This window comes from Haliaeetus leucocephalus, unplaced genomic scaffold, assembly GCF_000737465.1.
Source record: "Haliaeetus leucocephalus isolate CR32 unplaced genomic scaffold, Haliaeetus_leucocephalus-4.0 Scaffold362, whole genome shotgun sequence".
Classification (NCBI taxonomy): domain Eukaryota; kingdom Metazoa; phylum Chordata; class Aves; order Accipitriformes; family Accipitridae; genus Haliaeetus; species Haliaeetus leucocephalus.
Window position 1 is genome coordinate 4635720 of NW_010972798.1, and position 19623 is coordinate 4655342.

General features: G+C 37.6%; 1 protein-coding gene across 7 annotated transcripts in view; it reads left to right on the forward strand.

Moving 5' to 3' along the window:
- PIK3CA (phosphatidylinositol-4,5-bisphosphate 3-kinase, catalytic subunit alpha) overlaps positions 1–12197 on the forward strand; it is a 44014-nt gene extending 31817 nt beyond the window's left edge. For 4 of the 7 annotated variants that reach the window (XM_010572920.1, XM_010572917.1, XM_010572918.1 and 1 more), the window contains 11 exons: positions 13–94; positions 562–726; positions 1287–1390; positions 2488–2659; positions 2995–3101; positions 3611–3732; positions 4275–4353; positions 6824–6994; positions 7541–7658; positions 7820–7971; positions 9184–12197. In XM_010572920.1, the coding sequence (XP_010571222.1) occupies positions 13–94; positions 562–726; positions 1287–1390; positions 2488–2659; positions 2995–3101; positions 3611–3732; positions 4275–4353; positions 6824–6994; positions 7541–7658; positions 7820–7971; positions 9184–9454 (1543 nt within the window). In that variant the 3' untranslated portion in view covers positions 9455–12197. The remainder of the gene's footprint in view (positions 1–12; positions 95–561; positions 727–1286; positions 1391–2487; positions 2660–2994; positions 3102–3610; positions 3733–4274; positions 4354–6823; positions 6995–7540; positions 7659–7819; positions 7972–9183) is intronic. The other 3 variants (XR_774692.1, XR_774693.1, XM_010572922.1) reach the window with 3 other exon arrangements.
- The last annotated feature ends 7426 nt before the right edge of the window (positions 12198–19623 follow it).

The window sequence follows — 19623 nt, forward strand, 5'->3', positions numbered from 1 at the left end:
TCTCTTCCACAGACACTATTGTGTGAATACTCCAGAAATTCTGCCCAAATTACTTCTGTCTGTTAAATGGAATTCTAGAGATGAAGTGGCCCAGGTAACATAAAGCACTGAATTAGTTCTAAGTTTGAAGAAGCTTTAAAATATGCTATTTTAAAGAAATCTTCTGGAAGTTAAAAACGTTATGTGTGCATGATACATCGAATGAAAACTTGGATGATTTAAGTTGCCACTATAACTGACTGATCAGTCTGGTCCATAGTTCTTGTTCTTCAGCTCAGTCTGAGTCTTAAGATTTCCTCCTGATGGCATTACTTGAATCTTTATGTTGCTGATTTGTCAGTTATAGTTAAATGTGAGGTTTTGTTTTCATTCTTTTTATAGTTGATAAAATAACCAAGTCAGCTGGCAACTAATCCAAATTGTTTATTGAGAGAGGACTGGCAAGTAAACAGCTTCTACTTAGATGCAGTTTGTGTCTGACAACACCTTCTAAAAGCTGCGTATTACATCTTCTTCCTAATCAATGCAAGTGTGTAATGTGCTCGGGCTTCTTGTCCGCAGATGTACTGTTTGGTAAAAGATTGGCCTCCAATCAAGCCAGAGCAAGCAATGGAGCTTTTGGACTGTAATTATCCAGATCCAATGGTGCGAGCTTTTGCAGTTCGGTGTCTAGAGAAGTACTTGACAGACGACAAACTGTCTCAGTACTTAATCCAGCTAGTACAGGTACATAACGTATTTTGGTATACTTGATGTCTTGTGTATATGCGATGATCACAGAGGCTTAAAATACAACAAAAGTTCAGATGATGTGAAAAGAGGTCATCAAAAGTACCTGTTTGCATTGTGGATTATTTAGTAGGAGTAGATGAAATGTAGTTCACTTTCTGTAGTGCTGTGGTTTTGCTTGTTGATATTAAATGCCAAAATTTTGCAGAGATGCAGAACTGTTCTACCAACTGGAACAGGCAGCTATTTCAGCCATCCTAACATATGGGAAGGTATGAGCAGAAGCATCTTCTCAAAACTTTGAGCAAGTTGAGGCTAAAATATTTGGTAAAAGTAAAGGAAGCATCAGATGGTAAGCTCTTGAAATAGAGGCAGCCAATGCGCTGTTAGCAGATATAGTTCAAATCCTAACGCGTGCAAGTGTTAATACCAAGATCAGTCATTCTACAAGAATTAATGTAAAATATAGTTTTTATTTAACTGCCTTTACTCTGTATATTGTCCATAGAAATAACAACTGCAGCTGATATTTTTCTTTTCCTTTTATCCTTAACTAGGTTCTGAAATATGAACAGTATTTAGATAATCAGCTTGTGAGATTTTTACTCAAGAAGGCACTGACCAATCAAAGGATAGGACACTTCTTCTTTTGGCATTTAAAGTAAGCTTAATATCACATTAAGGGGTGGTGGAATTCCTATTAGCTGTGAACAGTTAGCTGTTCTAAAGGCTTGGCGTACTAAATGTCCTTTCTTAGCAAAATATTAGCACTTAAAGTTTGTTTTATATTGGTTAAGAGTTTGAATGCATAGTCTGGTAACAGAAGTTATCCCTTGCAGTTTCAAAAGCTAGTTAATAATAGATACTTACTCTTGTACTACTTTTTATGTAATGGTGATTATTCTAAAAGCAGGGTAGTCTTAAGATTGCAGGAAGCCTCCCATATTGTTAGCTGTTTACAACTTTATTTTTCATGCCAGATCCCCCACCAGTCTTTTCCAGAAAATTTTACAAATAGTTGAGGCTTGAAGAAAACCACCCAAAGACTTCGTAGAGCTTGATAGCCCAAATATCTTGGTGTTCTTCCTTACTAAGTGTAACATGGGCTTTTGTAATTCCTGGTGTTGAGAAGGCTGAGCATAGATGAGCATACAGCATACTGGATTGCAGCTAGGTCTCACCTAAAAATGCTGTTGTAAGATAGTGTGATCAGATGCAGAAATAGAAGCAAGGAATCTTTGTTGTGCTCTCAGTTCTTTACTTCCCGTGGGTATCATCAAGGATAATGGAATAAGTTGCTCAGTTAACTTGTCTGAGGGGATATATTTTAGGACTGTGCGAAGACTGAGAGTAGATAAGAACAAGGAAACTAGAGGGACCGCAGCCTGGGATTGGCTAAATGAGACAAGGAGAAAATGAAACAGGTTAGCTTTGCTCTCAGCAAAGAAATCTGGAACTTGAATTGAAAGCTTGAGGTTTACTACACTGAATAAAGGCAAAGGGTAGAGAAGGACAGGATGGAGCAAGAAGGAATGGGGAAAAAGCCTATAACCTCTGTGCTGAATTAGTTGTAAAGGGTACTGAAGTCTGATCAGTCCAGTCAAAATGAGATGAGTTGTGGGAGGTCAATACAAGCTATTTCCCTGAGAAGAAGGATCCATAAGCAGCCCCCAGGAAGATGTTACAGATATAGCTTCATTTTTGGCACTTCTAAGTGGTCTTGTCTTTAAGCTATAACTGTTCTTCCTCTCTGTGTAGGTCTGAAATGCACAATAAAACTGTAAGTCAGAGGTTTGGTTTACTTCTGGAGTCCTATTGTCGAGCGTGTGGCATGTACCTAAAGCATCTGAGCAGGCAGGTGGAGGCTATGGAGAAGCTGATTAACCTCACAGATATTCTCAAGCAGGAAAAAAAAGATGAGACCCAGAAGGTATTATAAGCTGTCCATGTACCAAAACTGTTGCTGTTGAGTCACAGGAATTACTTAGAACTGTGTTTTATTTGATTAACTAGAAAAGTATTAATGCTAACTTCAGTAGATACTATGTTAGAAGCTGTATTATTTCTGTATGCATTGCCATTGTCTACCTCTTAAGGCAATAGAACTAAAGTTAAGGGTTTCAATTTGTGTGATACGTGGCTAAGTGGAGTTGCTTATGTTAGAACTGTGCAAAACCACGCTTTAAAACCAAAGCTAAAATCTGATACTTACCTTCATTTACATGTAATTAGTGTTCTCAAAACCTGAATGTGATTATTTATCAGGTACAGATGAAGTTTCTTGTTGAACAAATGAGACGGCCAGATTTTATGGATGCTTTACAAGGTTTTATCTCTCCTCTTAATCCTGCGCATCAACTGGGAAATCTTCGGTATTGTCTTCAGTCTTGAAATTTGTCTAGATTTTTAAGTAAATGCTTAGTAATGTTAACATTTAACCTCAATGTTGTTAATGTTAACATACTAAATGTTAGTATCTTCAAAGTTAACTGAATAAAATTTGTAGCAGAGTAATTCATAAAGGGTGAAGTAGTTTCAATATAATGGTTTAACAAATTAGGGAACAACATGACAGTTGGCTGCTCCTTTAAGGTGACAGGAACTGCAGTCCTTTTTCCATTTGTAACAAACACACACTGCCAAAGGAAAATTTACAATATAGCCAACTCTTCTGTTTGGCTTAGCAAATGGTTAACATTGCACTTACTAATTCAAATTTGAAGCTGAAAGTATAAGTGGTTGATTGTTGGTTACCCATGCATCTTTAATTTGATACCAGTTCAAAGAGTTTGAAGAAAACAGGGAGAACTTAGGAGTATTACAGAAACATGGTATAAGAATCAAATTGTGCCTGTTTCATAGAAATCTTATCTCTTTATAGGCTTGAGGAGTGCAGGATAATGTCATCTGCAAAAAGGCCGCTGTGGCTGAACTGGGAAAACCCAGATATTATGTCTGAATTGTTATTTCAGAACAATGAGATAATCTTTAAAAATGGAGACGGTAAGGAAAAATAAGAGTAATCCAAAAGCTACATATCTTTTTGTTTTCCTAACCTACTGTTTAGTATGTTTTCTGAGCTTCTAAAATACATATATTAAAAAAAAAAAATTTAAAAAAATCATCTGAGCAAAGCAATTTTCTTTTCCAGAAAAATTAAGCATGCACAAATAAGTATTTGTCTGTCACGTACAAATTTTGTTTGGTCTAAGATGCTCAGTTGGTTGAGGTGGAACATGATGCTATTTAATACTTTGTTCTTTTTACTTGAAAATGCCTTCAAGATATTATAGATGTGTAATCTGTAATTCCATTGTCATGGTTTTAGTGTATATTATTAAACAGCTTTGAAATCACCACCACAAATTTATATTCATTCTCAACTATTTAAAACCTGCTTTTCTCTATTGAGAGAACAAAACCTACACTAAACCATGCAAGCCTCATTTCCCCCAAAAGTATGTCTAAAGGAAAAGTAAAATAAGATGTAACAAAGTGTTCTGGTGTTATGAAATTTACAATCTGTATGTATTTGACTATTCCAGACTTGCGTCAGGACATGCTGACACTTCAGATAATTAGAATTATGGAAAACATCTGGCAAAACCAGGGTCTTGATCTTCGGTAAGCATTAGAGGTCATTCTCAAGCGATACTGTTCTTAATGGGGTTTGCATTGGTTTGTTACCAGAGATTGCTTCTGTTCTCCCAAGGGTAATAGATGAAATGCTATAAACAGGCATGTTTGTACATGTTAGTGATTTTTAATTTTTTAATAACTTTTGGTTAACTGAACTACTGGATTCTGTAAGATAAGATTGTACTTGAAAATTACTTAAGTTTCAATCAAGTGAGTATGAGGGATCTACACACCAGGAATGGATACAAGAGCTAACACACACTGGCCACGCTATGGTCTGCTGATTGTATCTGTAGGATTTGCTTTGAACAAGTTGCCAAACTTGCAGCTCTGAGCAATTAATCTTTGTAGTTGGTATCTTCATTTCACTACACTAGGTATTACCCAGTCTGATACACATGCAGCTTCTCCAACTCTAAATAGTCTGTGGGTAGAATAGCTCCTGCAGAATGCTATTCAGTATAAACTATTCTGCTTCTAGAAAACTGGTGCTAGACAGGTTATGCTTCCAAATTTGCATTTGCTGTGTGGTAGATTTTGAGGTGGTGGTGTAACAGAGCTGCCTCTACACTGTCAAACCAAGTATGTTCTTTGCACCCCTGGTTCTCATTTCCTCATCTAGACAAAGGGGCCTTATTGGTCTATATCATCTCTCGTGTCTGGGTAACTATTTTGTCTCTAGTACTGTAATGAGTGACAGAATTATGGCTTCGTCCAAGAATGGTTTGCAGAGCTAAAGTTTACAGTGCGTGCCTGTGTCTTGAGGAGTAGTCAGCTGTGGAAATCCTCACAAATACATCCTCTCCCACCTCTTGCCACCATTCTTCTTAGAGCAGATTGGAGCTTTAGAAGAGAAGTTGAATAGGTATGGTGTAAGTGACAGGCTGATTTAAAAAAAAGAAAATCAAATAAACCTTGCAACTGTCCATCTGCTCTACTGAAAGACTGAAATGAGCGTGCAAGATGAGGCAGCTGATGGACTCTGAATCTTGAGCAAGCTACAGATTATACTAGTGGACAAAAAGAAAATCTTTTGAGGATCTAGAAATTGTGACTCATCCCACTAAGGCCACTGAACTGTATCTTTCTGTGGTACATAAAGTCTAACAGTCCAAGGTTTATGCCACATCCTTAAGAAAATATATGGGTCTCACTGTTTTTCTTTGACCTCCACATCAGACTTTTGTCTAAAAATGCAAGTGTCGATAGATAGATCTAAAGATAGATAGATATAAATATACTTTTAGTACCTGCAAATAAAGTAATGTTAATCCAGAGAGAAGCCCACCTCCACAGCAACACCAGCAGTCAGCTCTGCTGCTGGCTACATACTGCACTGATGTTCCACAGATTCTTAGGTCTAATACAAAGTCATGATAGATTATTTTTTCTGTTTTGTTTTTTTTTTTTACCATGGCACACAAAAAGCTTTTGATTCTCCAATGTTCCTAGAAGGCTGTTTTACTCTATAGGTGTGACGCTTCATTTCAAAAAAGGAAACTTCAGGAGAGAAAAGGGCTGTTTTTAGGTACACGACCTTTTCTCCCAGATCTTTTAATAGGATGTTAAACATGGTAATGGCCATGTTTCTTTCAGTCTTTGAATAAAAGACCAGTTTTGACTTGGTTTTCTCAGATGAAATGTTTTCAATGTAACAAGAAATACAGACTTTGGAGGAGGGTGAGGAAAGAGACCTGTGAAAGAAAAGGGAGGCAGAGGGATTAATTTCTTCTACTTGTAAAGAGAAAAATGGCTACTGAGATTATCCTTTGAGTTATCCTTTTTTTTTTTAAATTTAGGACGTTCTCTAAAGAATCTGTGAATAAATACTTTTTTACAGTTAGTCCATTAACATCTGGATAAATTGTAATGTTGCTGACTGTAGATTCCAGTTACAATTTTGTAATATGTTCAGGTACTATTCAGAAACTAATTCTGAAGGTCCCATGCTGGTTTTATATACAAAATATTACCTGCTACTTACTTAGAGTAACCCATGAAATCCTAACATTCATTTTCTGAATGCTTAGATTCTGTCTCTAGTACTTCACTTTGAATATAGTTGAATAGATCTTGTTAAATCATGCTGAATGCCTTTTTAAGGATTTTTCCAGTGTATTCCCTAAGGCCTCCCAAGAATATGATAATAAAATTTTGCCTTAACTTTTTGTCTTGATGTAAAACTGAAGAATGACATTGGTGGATACGGTGGCCAGCATGTTACTGTACTAATATCTGGTACATTTTGTTTCCACAAGACTAAAAATAATACACCTATAAAACATTAAAACAGATTTTCATATCCTAAAGTAACAGATGACACTTACTTAATAACCCTTATCAAACATGCCTGTTGCTTGCTGTCTTAAAACTTAACTCTGTTAAAAAACAAATGAACAAAAAACCCCCACTTTTTGTACAAACGAACAAAAAAACCCCACTTTTTGTCTTTCAGGATGTTGCCTTATGGTTGTTTGTCTATTGGTGACTGTGTGGGACTCATCGAGGTAGTGAGGAGCTCTCATACGATCATGCAAATTCAGTGTAAAGGAGGCTTGAAAGGAGCATTGCAGTTCAACAGCCATACATTGCATCAGTGGCTCAAGGACAAGAACAAAGGAGAAATGTGAGATTTCCTGTTGCTTGTTTTCCTTGTTCATGTGCTCTTTTTGATGGAAACCTCAAGAGAACTCAAGTTCATGAAGTGGGAAGTTATGTCCATTTGTTTGTGGCTTTGTTTTTTTCCCCCCTGCCCTCGTTTGCCTAGTATTCCTGCTCGTCGCTCTTTTAATGAGTTTGGGTGGTTGTGTGACTTCTCAGCACTAAAGTGTAAGTTGGAGGTAGAACTACGATGATAAGGCTTAAGTCTGTTTTAACAGGAGCTCACCACAATGACAACTGCTGGCCTTCAAAAGAAGGACAGTCACTTTAATAGCTAGTTTACTGTTCTGTGATCTAACTGTAAGTATTAGTGTTTTCAGAGTATGTTGAATTTCTTCCTTACTTAGGTAAAGTGATAAAGTCCAGGAACTCTGCTTCATTGAGAGAAGATAGAAGTTGGCCCTTCCTAATGGGGGGGGAAGTAAAAAAAAAAAAAAATAAAAAAAAAAAATTTGCACTTTTGTATTATTAGAATATCTGTAGGAAAATGTCTCTTTTTTATTTTCAATAGGTATGATGCAGCTATTGACTTGTTCACACGTTCTTGTGCTGGCTACTGTGTTGCTACCTTTATACTGGGCATTGGTGATCGCCACAATAGTAACATCATGGTAAAAGATGATGGACAAGTAAGACCTGCTTTTCTAAAAACACAGCTTAATGTCATCTGTCACTTTGATATGAGTTTGTTGGGGGGGGATCTATCAGAACTATAAGTAAATGATAAATTTTACTATGACATCATTTAAACACAGGATTACTAATCTTAATACCTTTCTGTCTTTCCAAGCTGTTTCACATTGACTTTGGGCACTTCCTCGATCACAAGAAGAAAAAATTTGGTTATAAAAGAGAGCGTGTGCCATTTGTCTTAACACAAGACTTTTTAATAGTGATTAGTAAAGGAGCCCAAGAATGTACCAAAACAAGGGAGTTTGAAAGGTGAGCCTTTTTTTAAGCATTTAACTTCCAGTGTATTTTGTACCTAACCTGCAGTTTACTACTGGTGACCTTTAGTAATTAGACCCTTTAACTGAAAAGTAGTATTTTAATTGGCTTGCAGTGGGTATGTTCTAATTCTTTAGTTGAAGATCAGCCATCCACTTGTAAATCAGTAGGTGATCTTGGCGCTTACATGGCCTTCAGTTCATGAAACCTCATTTTAGCTTTGCAGAGTCAGCACACATGTGAATAAAGATAAATATTTAAATATCTGATTTTTTTTAAATTTATTTAACACTTTAATACAATCCCAAGAGGATTTTTTTAACTGCAAAACCTGAGAATTATTAAATGTCAGGTGTAATGTGCATCAGAGCCTTGTTGATCCCTCAGCAATACTTCTGTCTCCTATGGCTGCTGTGATATCAGCTCTTCAGCTGGCCTGTGTAGTTTGTGACATTCTGCAGAACCTGCTAAGAAAGGAGAACATTAAAATAATAATAATAAATTTAAAAAATTCTGTTGCTGTAGTCATTCTTAATATCTGTCTTTCCAGAGGTCTAGTCTTTGAGAGGTTTCAGTTTTAATCTTAATTTCATTATGTTGGGGGGTGAGGAAGACAGATTTTAAGTTATAGTGTCTGTCTGAATGTTGCAGTGAAGCTTTTTGCATTTTTTTCCGAACCTGACTTAAATAAGTGATTTCAGCATAAATGGGCATTTCTTGCCTGATATTGTGATATAGCAAATGCCCTTTGTCTTCAGCACATTCTCCAGAGTACCTAAGGAGTAACAGCTACTGCCCTAATAAAACTACAGGAGAGAAGTGCATCTCTGAAGATAATGAGAAAAGCACTGTTTGTGGCAGTATATCAGTAAATGTGCTTTGAAATCTGAAGTGTTAGTAGCAATGACTAAAATGGCTGTGTGAACTGTGATAAACTTGTTGAATACTTGGCGCGAGTTGCAAATGAGGTTTAAGGCTAGAAAGCCCATCTTCAGTTTGGCCATTGTGTGTAGTCTGACCACTACTAATTCTTACAGAAATGAAGGTGATCCAAGTAGGATTTCTCAGCAACATCATGGTGTTCTTATTAGACTATCACTCTATTTTTTTTTAGTGTCCAGTTACCCAAAACCTGTTTTGGAGGTGAAGAAGTAGTATGCACCCAATAGGGAAATACACTGAGCTTTTTTTCCCTGTCTCTTCCAGGTTTCAGGAGATGTGTTACAAGGCTTATCTAGCAATTCGGCAGCATGCCAATCTCTTCATAAATCTTTTCTCCATGATGCTTGGCTCAGGAATGCCAGAACTGCAGTCCTTTGATGATATTGCATACATTCGAAAGACCCTTGCATTGGACAAAACTGAGCAGGAAGCTCTTGAGTACTTCATGAAGCAAATGAATGATGCTCACCATGGTGGCTGGACAACAAAAATGGACTGGATCTTCCACACAATAAAGCAACATGCTTTGAACTGAAATGAAAGCAAAGATGACAAGAACTGATAGCCCGCTTTGTGGGTACTGCACTGTTAATACCAGTTAGCAGCAAAGACTGGTTGCATAGGAATTGCACAAACCACGAACAACATTAGAATTTATGGCAAGAAAAGAGATGAACTGTTTGGACAACTGTCAAAAATGTAAAACAGGGTTTCAGATAGCACTAAAGTTGTACACTTCAAACATTAAGCTTTAGTATGATGTGTGACTTAACGTTATGCCTTAAGCCCAAAAAGGTAAACTTGGAAGAATGTTTCCTTTTTTTATTTGATAGGATAACTTAGAAGGAAAAAGAAAATAGTGCTAGCATGAACATAGATCCCATCACATTACCTTAGATCTGGTACAGCAGGTAGAGACTATGTTGGATTGAGAAGAGTGGAAAGAGAATTCAAGTGATGGTGAATATTTAAATGCAGCATAGTTTGAATGGAAGGAGTTTTAAGCTCAAAGATCTAAAAACAAAAGTGAGAGGACAGTGCCTTTTAAATGTGCTCAGAGGCATTAATGTTTATGGGGTTGAGATGACCCTTTGATTTCTGGGTCCGTTATCTGCACAGTTTCTGAAAGCAGTAGGAAGTAGGCCCATTCAGTATGGTGTTTCTTCTGCTCAGTATTTCTAGGGGTGCAATTCATACCTTCACAAAGAAACTTCCTATCATCCCCAAAAACTGACTAACCTGGAAATTGAATGGTCAGAATTGGGTTTAGTGCAACAGAGAGTTGTAGTGTTCATCTTAGGTTTGCTTTAATCTAACTTGAACTGAGTAGATTTTTTTCATACATGTTTTCCAGAGCCTAAAGAAAGGTGAGTTATTAAAATTATTGAAAGATTATTTTTTTATAAAGGCTATTTATATAATAGGAACTATTATTAATATATATTCTTTATTTACATGATTTGTCCAATATTCACTCTTTTAATTTTGCAGCCCAGTTCTATCTGTCCAAGACTCCCGTTTCCATTAACGTCACTGAAGGTGACCAGATATACTCCTAGGACCAAATTCAACCCTGGTGAAAGAGGACACAAGTACCATTGAAGTAGTGGGAGATATACCCACTAATGCCAGAGGTGAACTTGGCCTAAGTCTCTTCAAAAAATTTTTGGGCATCACTCTTCACATTACTGAAGTGATATACTGGCTATTCAAGGAACGTACATTTAAACCCTCAATCTTTGGGTCCACCATTTCTCCTCTTTCTTCCTCCTTTGGAAGTGATTGCTTAATCCAGTAACAGATACATCAGAAATAGCAATTTAGATTTTCAATATGATCAATAATAAGCAGTTCAACATACAGCAGATACGTTGGCTAGCTCAAAGCATGTGGAGTTACCAAACATTTTATAGCTTTGTCTGTTTTGTGTGTGTGCGCGTGTATATATATTTGTAAATCTAGTTGTTGTCCTCTAACACAATTACGATGTGTGCAATCAGTTAAATTGGCACCACTTTTTGAAACTGTTCAGAGTACTGAGGATTTCAGATTGCCCTTATGCACAACTTCAGGTAGGACTGTTTTTCTAATTATTAAACAGGTTTTTTAATTAGTGAAGCCCACGATCCTGAGGGTGGTGTTCACCCTAACATTTTAAACTTGCTAGATTGACAGCACTTGGAGTGAATTCCAAAGGTCTGGGGCTTTCGGGGGTTCAGCTTGTTCACTTGCAAACACGCACCGAGGTGCCACTCAGAAAGTGCAATACCACATGTAATATAAAATATGCTGACAGCTGGTGTTAGGTTAGAATATAAGTATATAAATAAACTGTACTTTGTGCAGGCTGTACTGATGAGGTAATGAGTGGTTGGCTTCATTTAGCAAATTGTAATATATTAAAAATGTGCAATCAATTACATTATGAAAGACTTTGGGGATTGTAAAGCCAAGACTTTGGTCTTTCAAGACACTTTCATAGTCAAGATCCTGCAGTTGATTACTGCACACCTGGATACTTGATGTTGTGGGGGGAGACCTGTTTTTGTGAAAACTACAGAAGTTCCAAGAATTTTATGAGGAATGTGAAGTTTTATTTCCTTAGTTCTACTAAATGTTTTGGAGTAGTCCAACAGACTTCACATTACTCTTTTTATTGACTGTTACATATTTCTTTTTGTTCATACGAATATTTTAACTTCTGCTAACCTTGGTCATACTTTCTAGAGTGAAATTACCCTTGTATGTATAACTTTGCAGTCAATGCACTCTAATGGTTTAGCTCTTTTAAAACATGGCTTAGTTGCAACTTAAATTTAGTTCACAAAATCTGAAACCCTGTTGGCTATAACTCTTAACTGAGTAAAACTGTTGCACAAATGCCACATTAGGTGCTACATTATCCTTATTTATCTGGTATTGAAACAATGCTTTACCTCGTTTTCTCTAAGAGATGGTCAGCCTTTTTCAGCCTGGATGAAAAGATCAACTCAAATTTATTGGATGTTATGAGCCCACCTTCTTTTGTACTTTGTCCCTTCCTAGCCATTTACTTCTGTAAATATGACTATAAATGTCTTTCAGTTCAAGCATACAGTGTTCTGCACCCTTTTTGCACAAACAGAAAGGTATGAGGAATCAGGCTCTGTTTCTAAAAGTTATTGCAACTAAATGCTGTGCACAAGCTGTAGAAGTTATGAACATCAAATAGTAAAAGAAAGGAAACTTCATAGTGATACAGACATAATATGATTTGGGATAATTATAGCCTTTAAATTAAAAAAAAAAAAGTAGGAGAAGCACATGGGCTACAAGCGATTGTTCTTACCATAAACAGGATGGGCATTTGAAAAACATTCTGCCAATGTTTCAGGGAAAAAATAATAATCCTTTTTTTCAGCTTCAAAGTGTTCAACGCTAATTACCTTATCCTGTTATGCCAGTTTTGTGCTGATGTAACTTCACTGAAGATAGTGGAGGTACTATTTACTTATGTTGGTATAAATGAGAGGATGTCATCTGTTCTCAGTAAGATCTGCTTACAGACTGCGAAAGTACCTGTAACTGAGCTCTAGATTTTTACAGAGATTGCTTGGAATTTGGATTTTTGTTTTTAGCTATTCCCACTTCATGGAGATTTGAAAGTGTTCCCTTTATTCTGAGAATCAGCTGCACAAAACACTAAGTAGCTTATTTTGAGCTTGAATTGAATCCAAACACCTTGTTCCTGCAAAACTTTGTAGTAGCACTACCAGAGCAAGGACCCCAGGATTGGGCCATATGTTTTATTACAAAGCATTAGGAAATGGTGATTTAGTGAAATACAAATTTAAAAACAGTAAATTTTTCAGCTGTGAAACTGTGTTTGATTTAATGACAGAACAGGCTGCTGCTGATTAGTTTTTCTTAAAAATATATTCTTTGCTTTCATAAAGGTAGCAGAAAAAGCACCTGTACTGACTTTACATATGCACACTTTTCTGTTCTAAAAGGGTGCATCAGTAGTTTGTTTTTTATAGGTAAAACAATTTCAGTATAACTTTTAAAATTAAAGAAAAGCATTTAAATAAAACCAAAATTGTTAGTGGTTTGGCATCTTGTGGAGAAGATATAAGCCTGCATATTAAGGGCAATATAGAAATTACCAAGCTTGTAAAGAATTTTGTATGTGATGACCCTACTGTTGGTGGTTTGGAGAGTTGTTTTAGGTTTTTTCCAACTTTCCTTTTTATGTAAAATATTAAATGCCCTTCAGTGGTCAGTGGCCCATGTTTGATGACAATTTGAAGGTATTTTCTTTGCTTTGTCATTTTATAACTGGCATGTTCCAACGTCTGTTCTTAATAATTGTGAATTCCTCCTGTTTTGCATGTCTGTACAGGTTGCAGACCTGGGCTGGACCCATTCAAAAAACAAATATCAAAAAAGCCACTTAAAATTACTATTTTGTTGATGTCTTTGACATCTTGAAAATGCTTCAAGTTAATGAAAATGGTGTGGTATTACAGAAAGAATTGTAACTTGCTGCTTCTAAGACTTTTTTTTTAAACTTCTTTCTCGTGTTTTAGTTTTACTTGAATGGAAGAACCACACTTGTTTTTGTTTGGGTTTTTTTTTTTAAATATTATATAGCTGTGGATGTTGTTGCAGATTGTTGAATCCCAATTTAATTTTGCAATACATGTTTCATACAAATAATGAATTTGTATCTTTTTTTTGTGCTGAAAGTTGTCTCAGTTTAGGTAAGGCTCTATCTGTCCAAAATGATGTGTAGCTTGCCACCCCTGCAGCTGGTGTGGGGTTTTTGGGGGTGGTTTTGGTTTCATTTTCATTTTTTACACCTGTGTTAATGAAGGGAAGCCAACTGGAAATTGGATATAGAAGTTCTCTATCTGCATACACTAACCAAATCTATAGGTGCTCTGGTCTTTGAGAAATTCTGATTTCACTTTATGCTGATAGAACACTGTCTTCATCAGAATCACTCTGGATTCACAACAGCATATGAAATCAGAATTAGACTATTATGTATATTAAAGTTCCAGATCACTTATTCATATGATTCAGTATGAAAGGTGTTCTCTTAATGAGGAATGTTTACTAGCAGCCTAGTTAAACACTTGACAATTTTACTTTGAAATAGTCTTTATTAACTAGCCTTTTCAGCTCTCCAATTCATAACTACTATAATCTTGTCTATAGCTACTTTCATTCTTGAGACTTCCAAGATTTTTATTGCTTGCTATCTTAAATGTTTCTTCTTCCTACTCCTTCATAGTATAAAAACTTGAACCCACACTCAGGAAAAATAGTTGTTCTTAATTTGCAGCACAGTATTCTTGATTTCTGAGCTTTATGGGATAGACTCTTAGAGTATGAGGTCTTACTGCGTTAGCACTCCTGACTCTAAGCCAGAGGTGGATCCCTCTGTCTCTTCCCTTCCCTCTCCAACACCCCTCTCCCCTAAAAAGCAACATGCCCATAGCATAAGAACATAAAATATTTGTAAGGGAAGATCAATTGAAGCAATGTTCTGCCTGTACTTTGAAGCTAGCATCCCCATTGGTTTTTATAAATGCATCTTAAGTGTCCTTACTTCTGTATGTGATGCAATATTCCTTCGGCATAAGGAAGGCCAAAAATACACTATTCTATCTTGACTCTTTCTGAAATTCTGGTGCCAGATCCCCAGTAGCTATTAAACTGGTTTAGGAATCATTTAGTTCAGTGTAACTGCATCACTTTTGTTAGCAACTTGTTCCAGTAATAAAATTAATCACAGTTAAACCAGACTTAATTGTATTGCTGAAGTTATAGAAAGTCTAATTCAAGCATAAGCTGTTTCTCCTAAGAATCTTATGTCTGTTGTAGTTTAGTTAATCCTTGAGAGCCAAAACATGGATATTCATAGCTGCAATCTCATTTTGCCTTGTTTCTTTGGTTTAACTACTTCTAATCTGTTTCCAGGCTTTATTAATAGTATTCTGTATCCTGAATTATCAACTGCCCCAGGCTGTCCAAAGTTGTCTTACTATTTCATTTGGGGCAGGGAAAGAAAAGGAAGAGACGAATCCTTCTCTTGTCTTGTAGCCGCTGTGGTCCAAATTCTTCATCTTTTCTTGTAAATATAAATGTATAATTCATCATCTGGGAGTATCATCCTTTCCCCTTGCCCCTTCGCACCTCTGTAAGTTTTAACTGTGAATATCCACATACACTATCAAAATCCACTTCCCTGGTGAAGAAAAGGATTTAAATATATATGGCTGCAGTCTCATGTCCTGGATTCCCAGGCTCGAAATTTTGAAAGTATTGTTTCATTGCAGCTGGCACCACAATTGCAAGAATTTTCACAGAATTTCACGGAATCGTTGAGGTTGGCAGAGACCTTTGGAGACCCTCTAGTCCAACCACCCTATTCAAAGCAGGGTCAGCTAGAGCAGGTTGCCCAGGACATTGTCCAGTTGGGTTTAGAGTCTGTCCAAGAAAGAAGAGTCCACAGTAAAAGTGTTTTCTTAATGTTTATATGGAAGTTCTTCTACTTCATTGCTTAATGTACTTTTACTGGCAGCACTGAGAAGAGCCTTGCCTGCCGCCTTTACTCCTCTCCATCAAGTATTTCTATACATTGCCAAGATGCCCCTTGAGCTTTCTCTTCACCAGGCTAAACAATCCCAGCGCTCTCAGCTTCCTCCCCTATCCATCATCTTCATGGCCCTTTGGCAGACCCATTCCCGTGTGTCCATGTCTGGCTTGTACTGGGGAGCCCAGCACTCCAGGTGTGGCCTCACCAGTGCTGAGCAGAGGGGCAGGATGAAGGCTCACCTTCCTTGACCTGCTGGCGATGCTCTTCCTAAGGCAGCCCAGGATCCCGTTGGCATTTTGGAAAAATAGAGCCCGGAAGGGTGTAATCTCTTGATGCTTATATGTAACTTTGTTGAAGCTGGTAGCAGTTACATGTCTGCCTCAAAAGGGGAATATAAACACCCACCAGTGCTAGAAATATGTTTTAAAAATGAGACAATTATCTTTGAAATAACCACTAGGGGGGGTGGGGTGGGGTAGGGATGTTGCCATGTGTATGTCATTCTGTGATAAAGGTCCTGTGGTAAAGTAGTTAGAAAGCAAGACGTTTTTAGTAGTGATGGGCCAAGAAAGTATTTAAGATGCAGCAAGATGCATGTGTTGTCATACTGAGAATAGTCTTGCAGTACTTCAAAAAAAAAAAAAAACCCACAAAAAAAAAAACCACAACCCTTTTCTTCCCCTTCTGCTGTGCTACTCAAGTAACAAAAGTTTGGCCTATGATAATTATTGTAGTTCATGTTCATGGGAAACTGTAAAAAGTCTGCTTTTTATTTATCTTTGCAGTCTGTATCACATGCTGTTTATTAAAAAAACCTACTTTTGTTTGGTTTTTATCACACTTTTGAGTGTTAATGTATATACTAACAACTAAATTAAAATAATGTGATTGGTACACTTGTGAATTCTGAAGTGAGAATTTAAGGAAGACTTGGAGGTGTGATTTGGTGTTGCAGCCCTGCTTTTGAAAAAGGCTGGAAGAAAGGAGATGGAAATTGCGTACAACAGTTAATTTGGGGGGGAACAGAAATAGAATTTGCATTATGGGTGGGAATTCTTTGATGCACGTGGCATTTGTTCTTGTATGCGTTTATCCTCAAAATAAGTAACTTATTTTAGACGTGGTCTGTAACAGTTGTGATAAGAGCAGATGTTAACTGAAGTGTTTCAGTTGGATGGCTTTAAAGCCCCTGCTAAATCAGTCTGGTTTGTTTTTTAAAAATATCCTTCATGCTTTCATTACTAAAACTATATTTAAGAAAACAAACAAACTAGGCTGTATTTTTGTATCCAGTACTGATTTTGAAGGAGTGAGAAACATATGTGGGAAATTACTCACTGGCAAGTATAAGAGCATGGCGTTGCAATGGAATTGCTTCTGTGGACATGTTGGTCTACTTTGGACTTCAGTTGCTAACAAACTGTTATTGTGGGAGGGATTTTGAGCTCTCTTGCTGAGAATTTCACTTTTTTGGAGGGATGAGGGAAGTGTCAGGGTTTCTGTCTAGTTAGGGCACTTCTACACATTTTTGTCCCTGGTCAATTCTGTTTCAGATCACCACTGTCTAGCTTTGAGAAAGGGCTACAATCCAGCAGGTGCTCAGTCTGCACTGGGTCAAACTCCAGAATAAAAGGTGGACATCATTATCCTTACATTTATTTTGAAGGTCAAGCTGAGCTCTAGTCTGGAGAGAGCAAATCCAAGTATGGCTAGTGATTTTCTTTTTTCTTTTTTTTTTTTGAAGTAGCTAGTTCAGTAACCTGAACTAACAGGTTAAACTTCTGTTTATTACAGTGTAAGGTGAGTTATACCTCTTCTGGTAACTATGAAATGGTTATGAGTGCTTACTGCCTTGTTTTAAATGCACAGGATGGTTCAGGGAAAGGGGATCATCAGTTCTTGTTCAAATGCAAATTTTAGACTTTACTGCCATTACCGTGGTGTCTAAGTCTCGATCCCTAAAGCATTAAAAAATTATGGAAAATTTGCAAAATAATGCTGGTGAAACAGAGGAATTATTTGTGATGTGGGCAGTTTGCTTTAGCATGGGAATCTCAATGATCCCTCCTGATTTTATGCTCAGAAGTCAGTCTGGTTTCCAACCTGCATTGGAAAGACTTGATCCAAAATATGAACCCGTGTAACAAAAGAGCAAGAAAACTGATGCTAGGCAAGGTACCTCAGATAACCTCCTATATGTCCTCTTAAACGCTAGCAAATCTACCTTCAGCAAAGGCTATTATTATGAGCTATGCTTAACTACTTTCATTGAAGAAAGGGTTTACTTCATTCTTATTTTGGTAAGGTTGCATCCCTGTTAACTGAAATGAGTTTCATCTGTGTTGCCAATTTAAACAATAAGGTGAATATCACATGGGCTTTTCTGTATTTCCAGTTGGAATGGGTTCTGAGAGATTAAAACCTGACCCAGAGCTGTCTGAACATCCCAAGCACGTGGTGGTTTAGAAAACGAGACTCATTTAGACTTCTCTGTCTAAAGCATTGATACCGTTTGATACCTGTGACTTTGAATTGGATCTGTGACTTCAAAAGGAATCCTCCTCAGATTTTTTTCTTTCACTCAAAGTCTTGTCTCTTTATCTGACATAGGTGGTGTTGGGCTGTGCTGCTTTGTGTGGAGAAGAAATCAATCAACAGGTAGAGAAGATGTATTGTGCTTTGGCTAGCCTCAGTTTGTCTCACCAAGCAGGACTGAATTCCAAGTAACGGGCTGGGTTTCAGTGGGTGGTTGTGGTGGGTTTTTTTTTTTTAATCTGTCCTTGGCAAATTATGGATTTTAAGTTCTTATTACTGCCCTCTGCTGGGAACTGGAGAAAGTGCTTTTTTGGAATGCTTGCATGGAAAACATTTTAGTGAATAGAGGGAGAAATATACGGGCATCCACCGATTTGGGTGGCTATAGCCAAATTATGAGAACTTCAACACAAGCTGTCCTGGAGCAACGTCACCTCCTGTGGCTGGAATAAACAGCAGAGAACAAACTGAACTGGGATGCCAGGATCTTGTTTGATTGGTAATTCAGCTCAGGAGATAATAGATATAACCACATTTATTTGATTTCTGAGGGCTCAGCAATGTGGCTTCAAAAGGATACCTTTAGTTGTATTCATGCTGCTTACCATCAAAACTTCTGTGTAATCATAGGATGAAGCTCCTTCTATGTGGCTCTAACCAAATCACATCACCCTAAAGACACGTTTCAGACTGTCAGGACAAAGGCTAAAGGTAGGATATTATAAATGGAGTAAGTCCAGTCTCAACTCCCAACTAATGAATAAAACTGAGGTCAAAAGTAGGGTATAATTTTTTTTTACTAATCTGTGGAGCAGCAACATTAGGGATGTTGTGGATTCTCTGCTAATTAAAAGCTTGATCTTAAAATTAGGTAACTTCAGGCTAAGCTAGAGCAGAAGAGCTCAATGACTGAACCGCTTGGTAAAATTCCATGATCTGTTTTAAGTCATCAAAGTGACTGTAATGGTCTCCTTTGTGTCCTCAAAATAAATGACTTGTATTTCAAAACCATAACATGCTGTTTGAAATATTCTGTTTTGTGGAGAAATACAACTTGCTGCTCTTTCCTGTGGCATTAAAAAAAAGTGAAGTGAGCAAAAAGAAGGATTCTTTTGTGGTTATAAACGTGCCAAATTTTGAAAAGGGGAAAGCTGCTTATGTTAATTCTCCAACCCTTATTTTATTGATTCTTCTATGCAGCAGCTTTTGGGGAGAGCTTCTACGCGGAGACAAAAATGAAATTTGTGCTTTTTGAGGTTCGGGCTCTGACGTGACCCTCTCCCTCGCGTAGAATGCGACCCTGTGTGTGTGGTGATGGCAGCCCCCTGCCCTCTCTGAGGTGAGACGACGTGCTGCCCGGTGCCTGACAAGCCCTGGACAAAGCCTGTGCTGGTGAACTTCTGCGAGCGCGTAGTGGCGGGCGGTGGGATGACGGTATCGCGTGTAAATTAAAACAGAAATTAAAGGCTTGGTCTCCGTCCACCACCACCACCACCACCCCCGCCCCCGTCCGCGGTTGCCACGGCGACGGGCGGGGGTCAGGAGGCGCCGGCGCGGCCCCCAGGGGGCGCCATGTCGGCGGC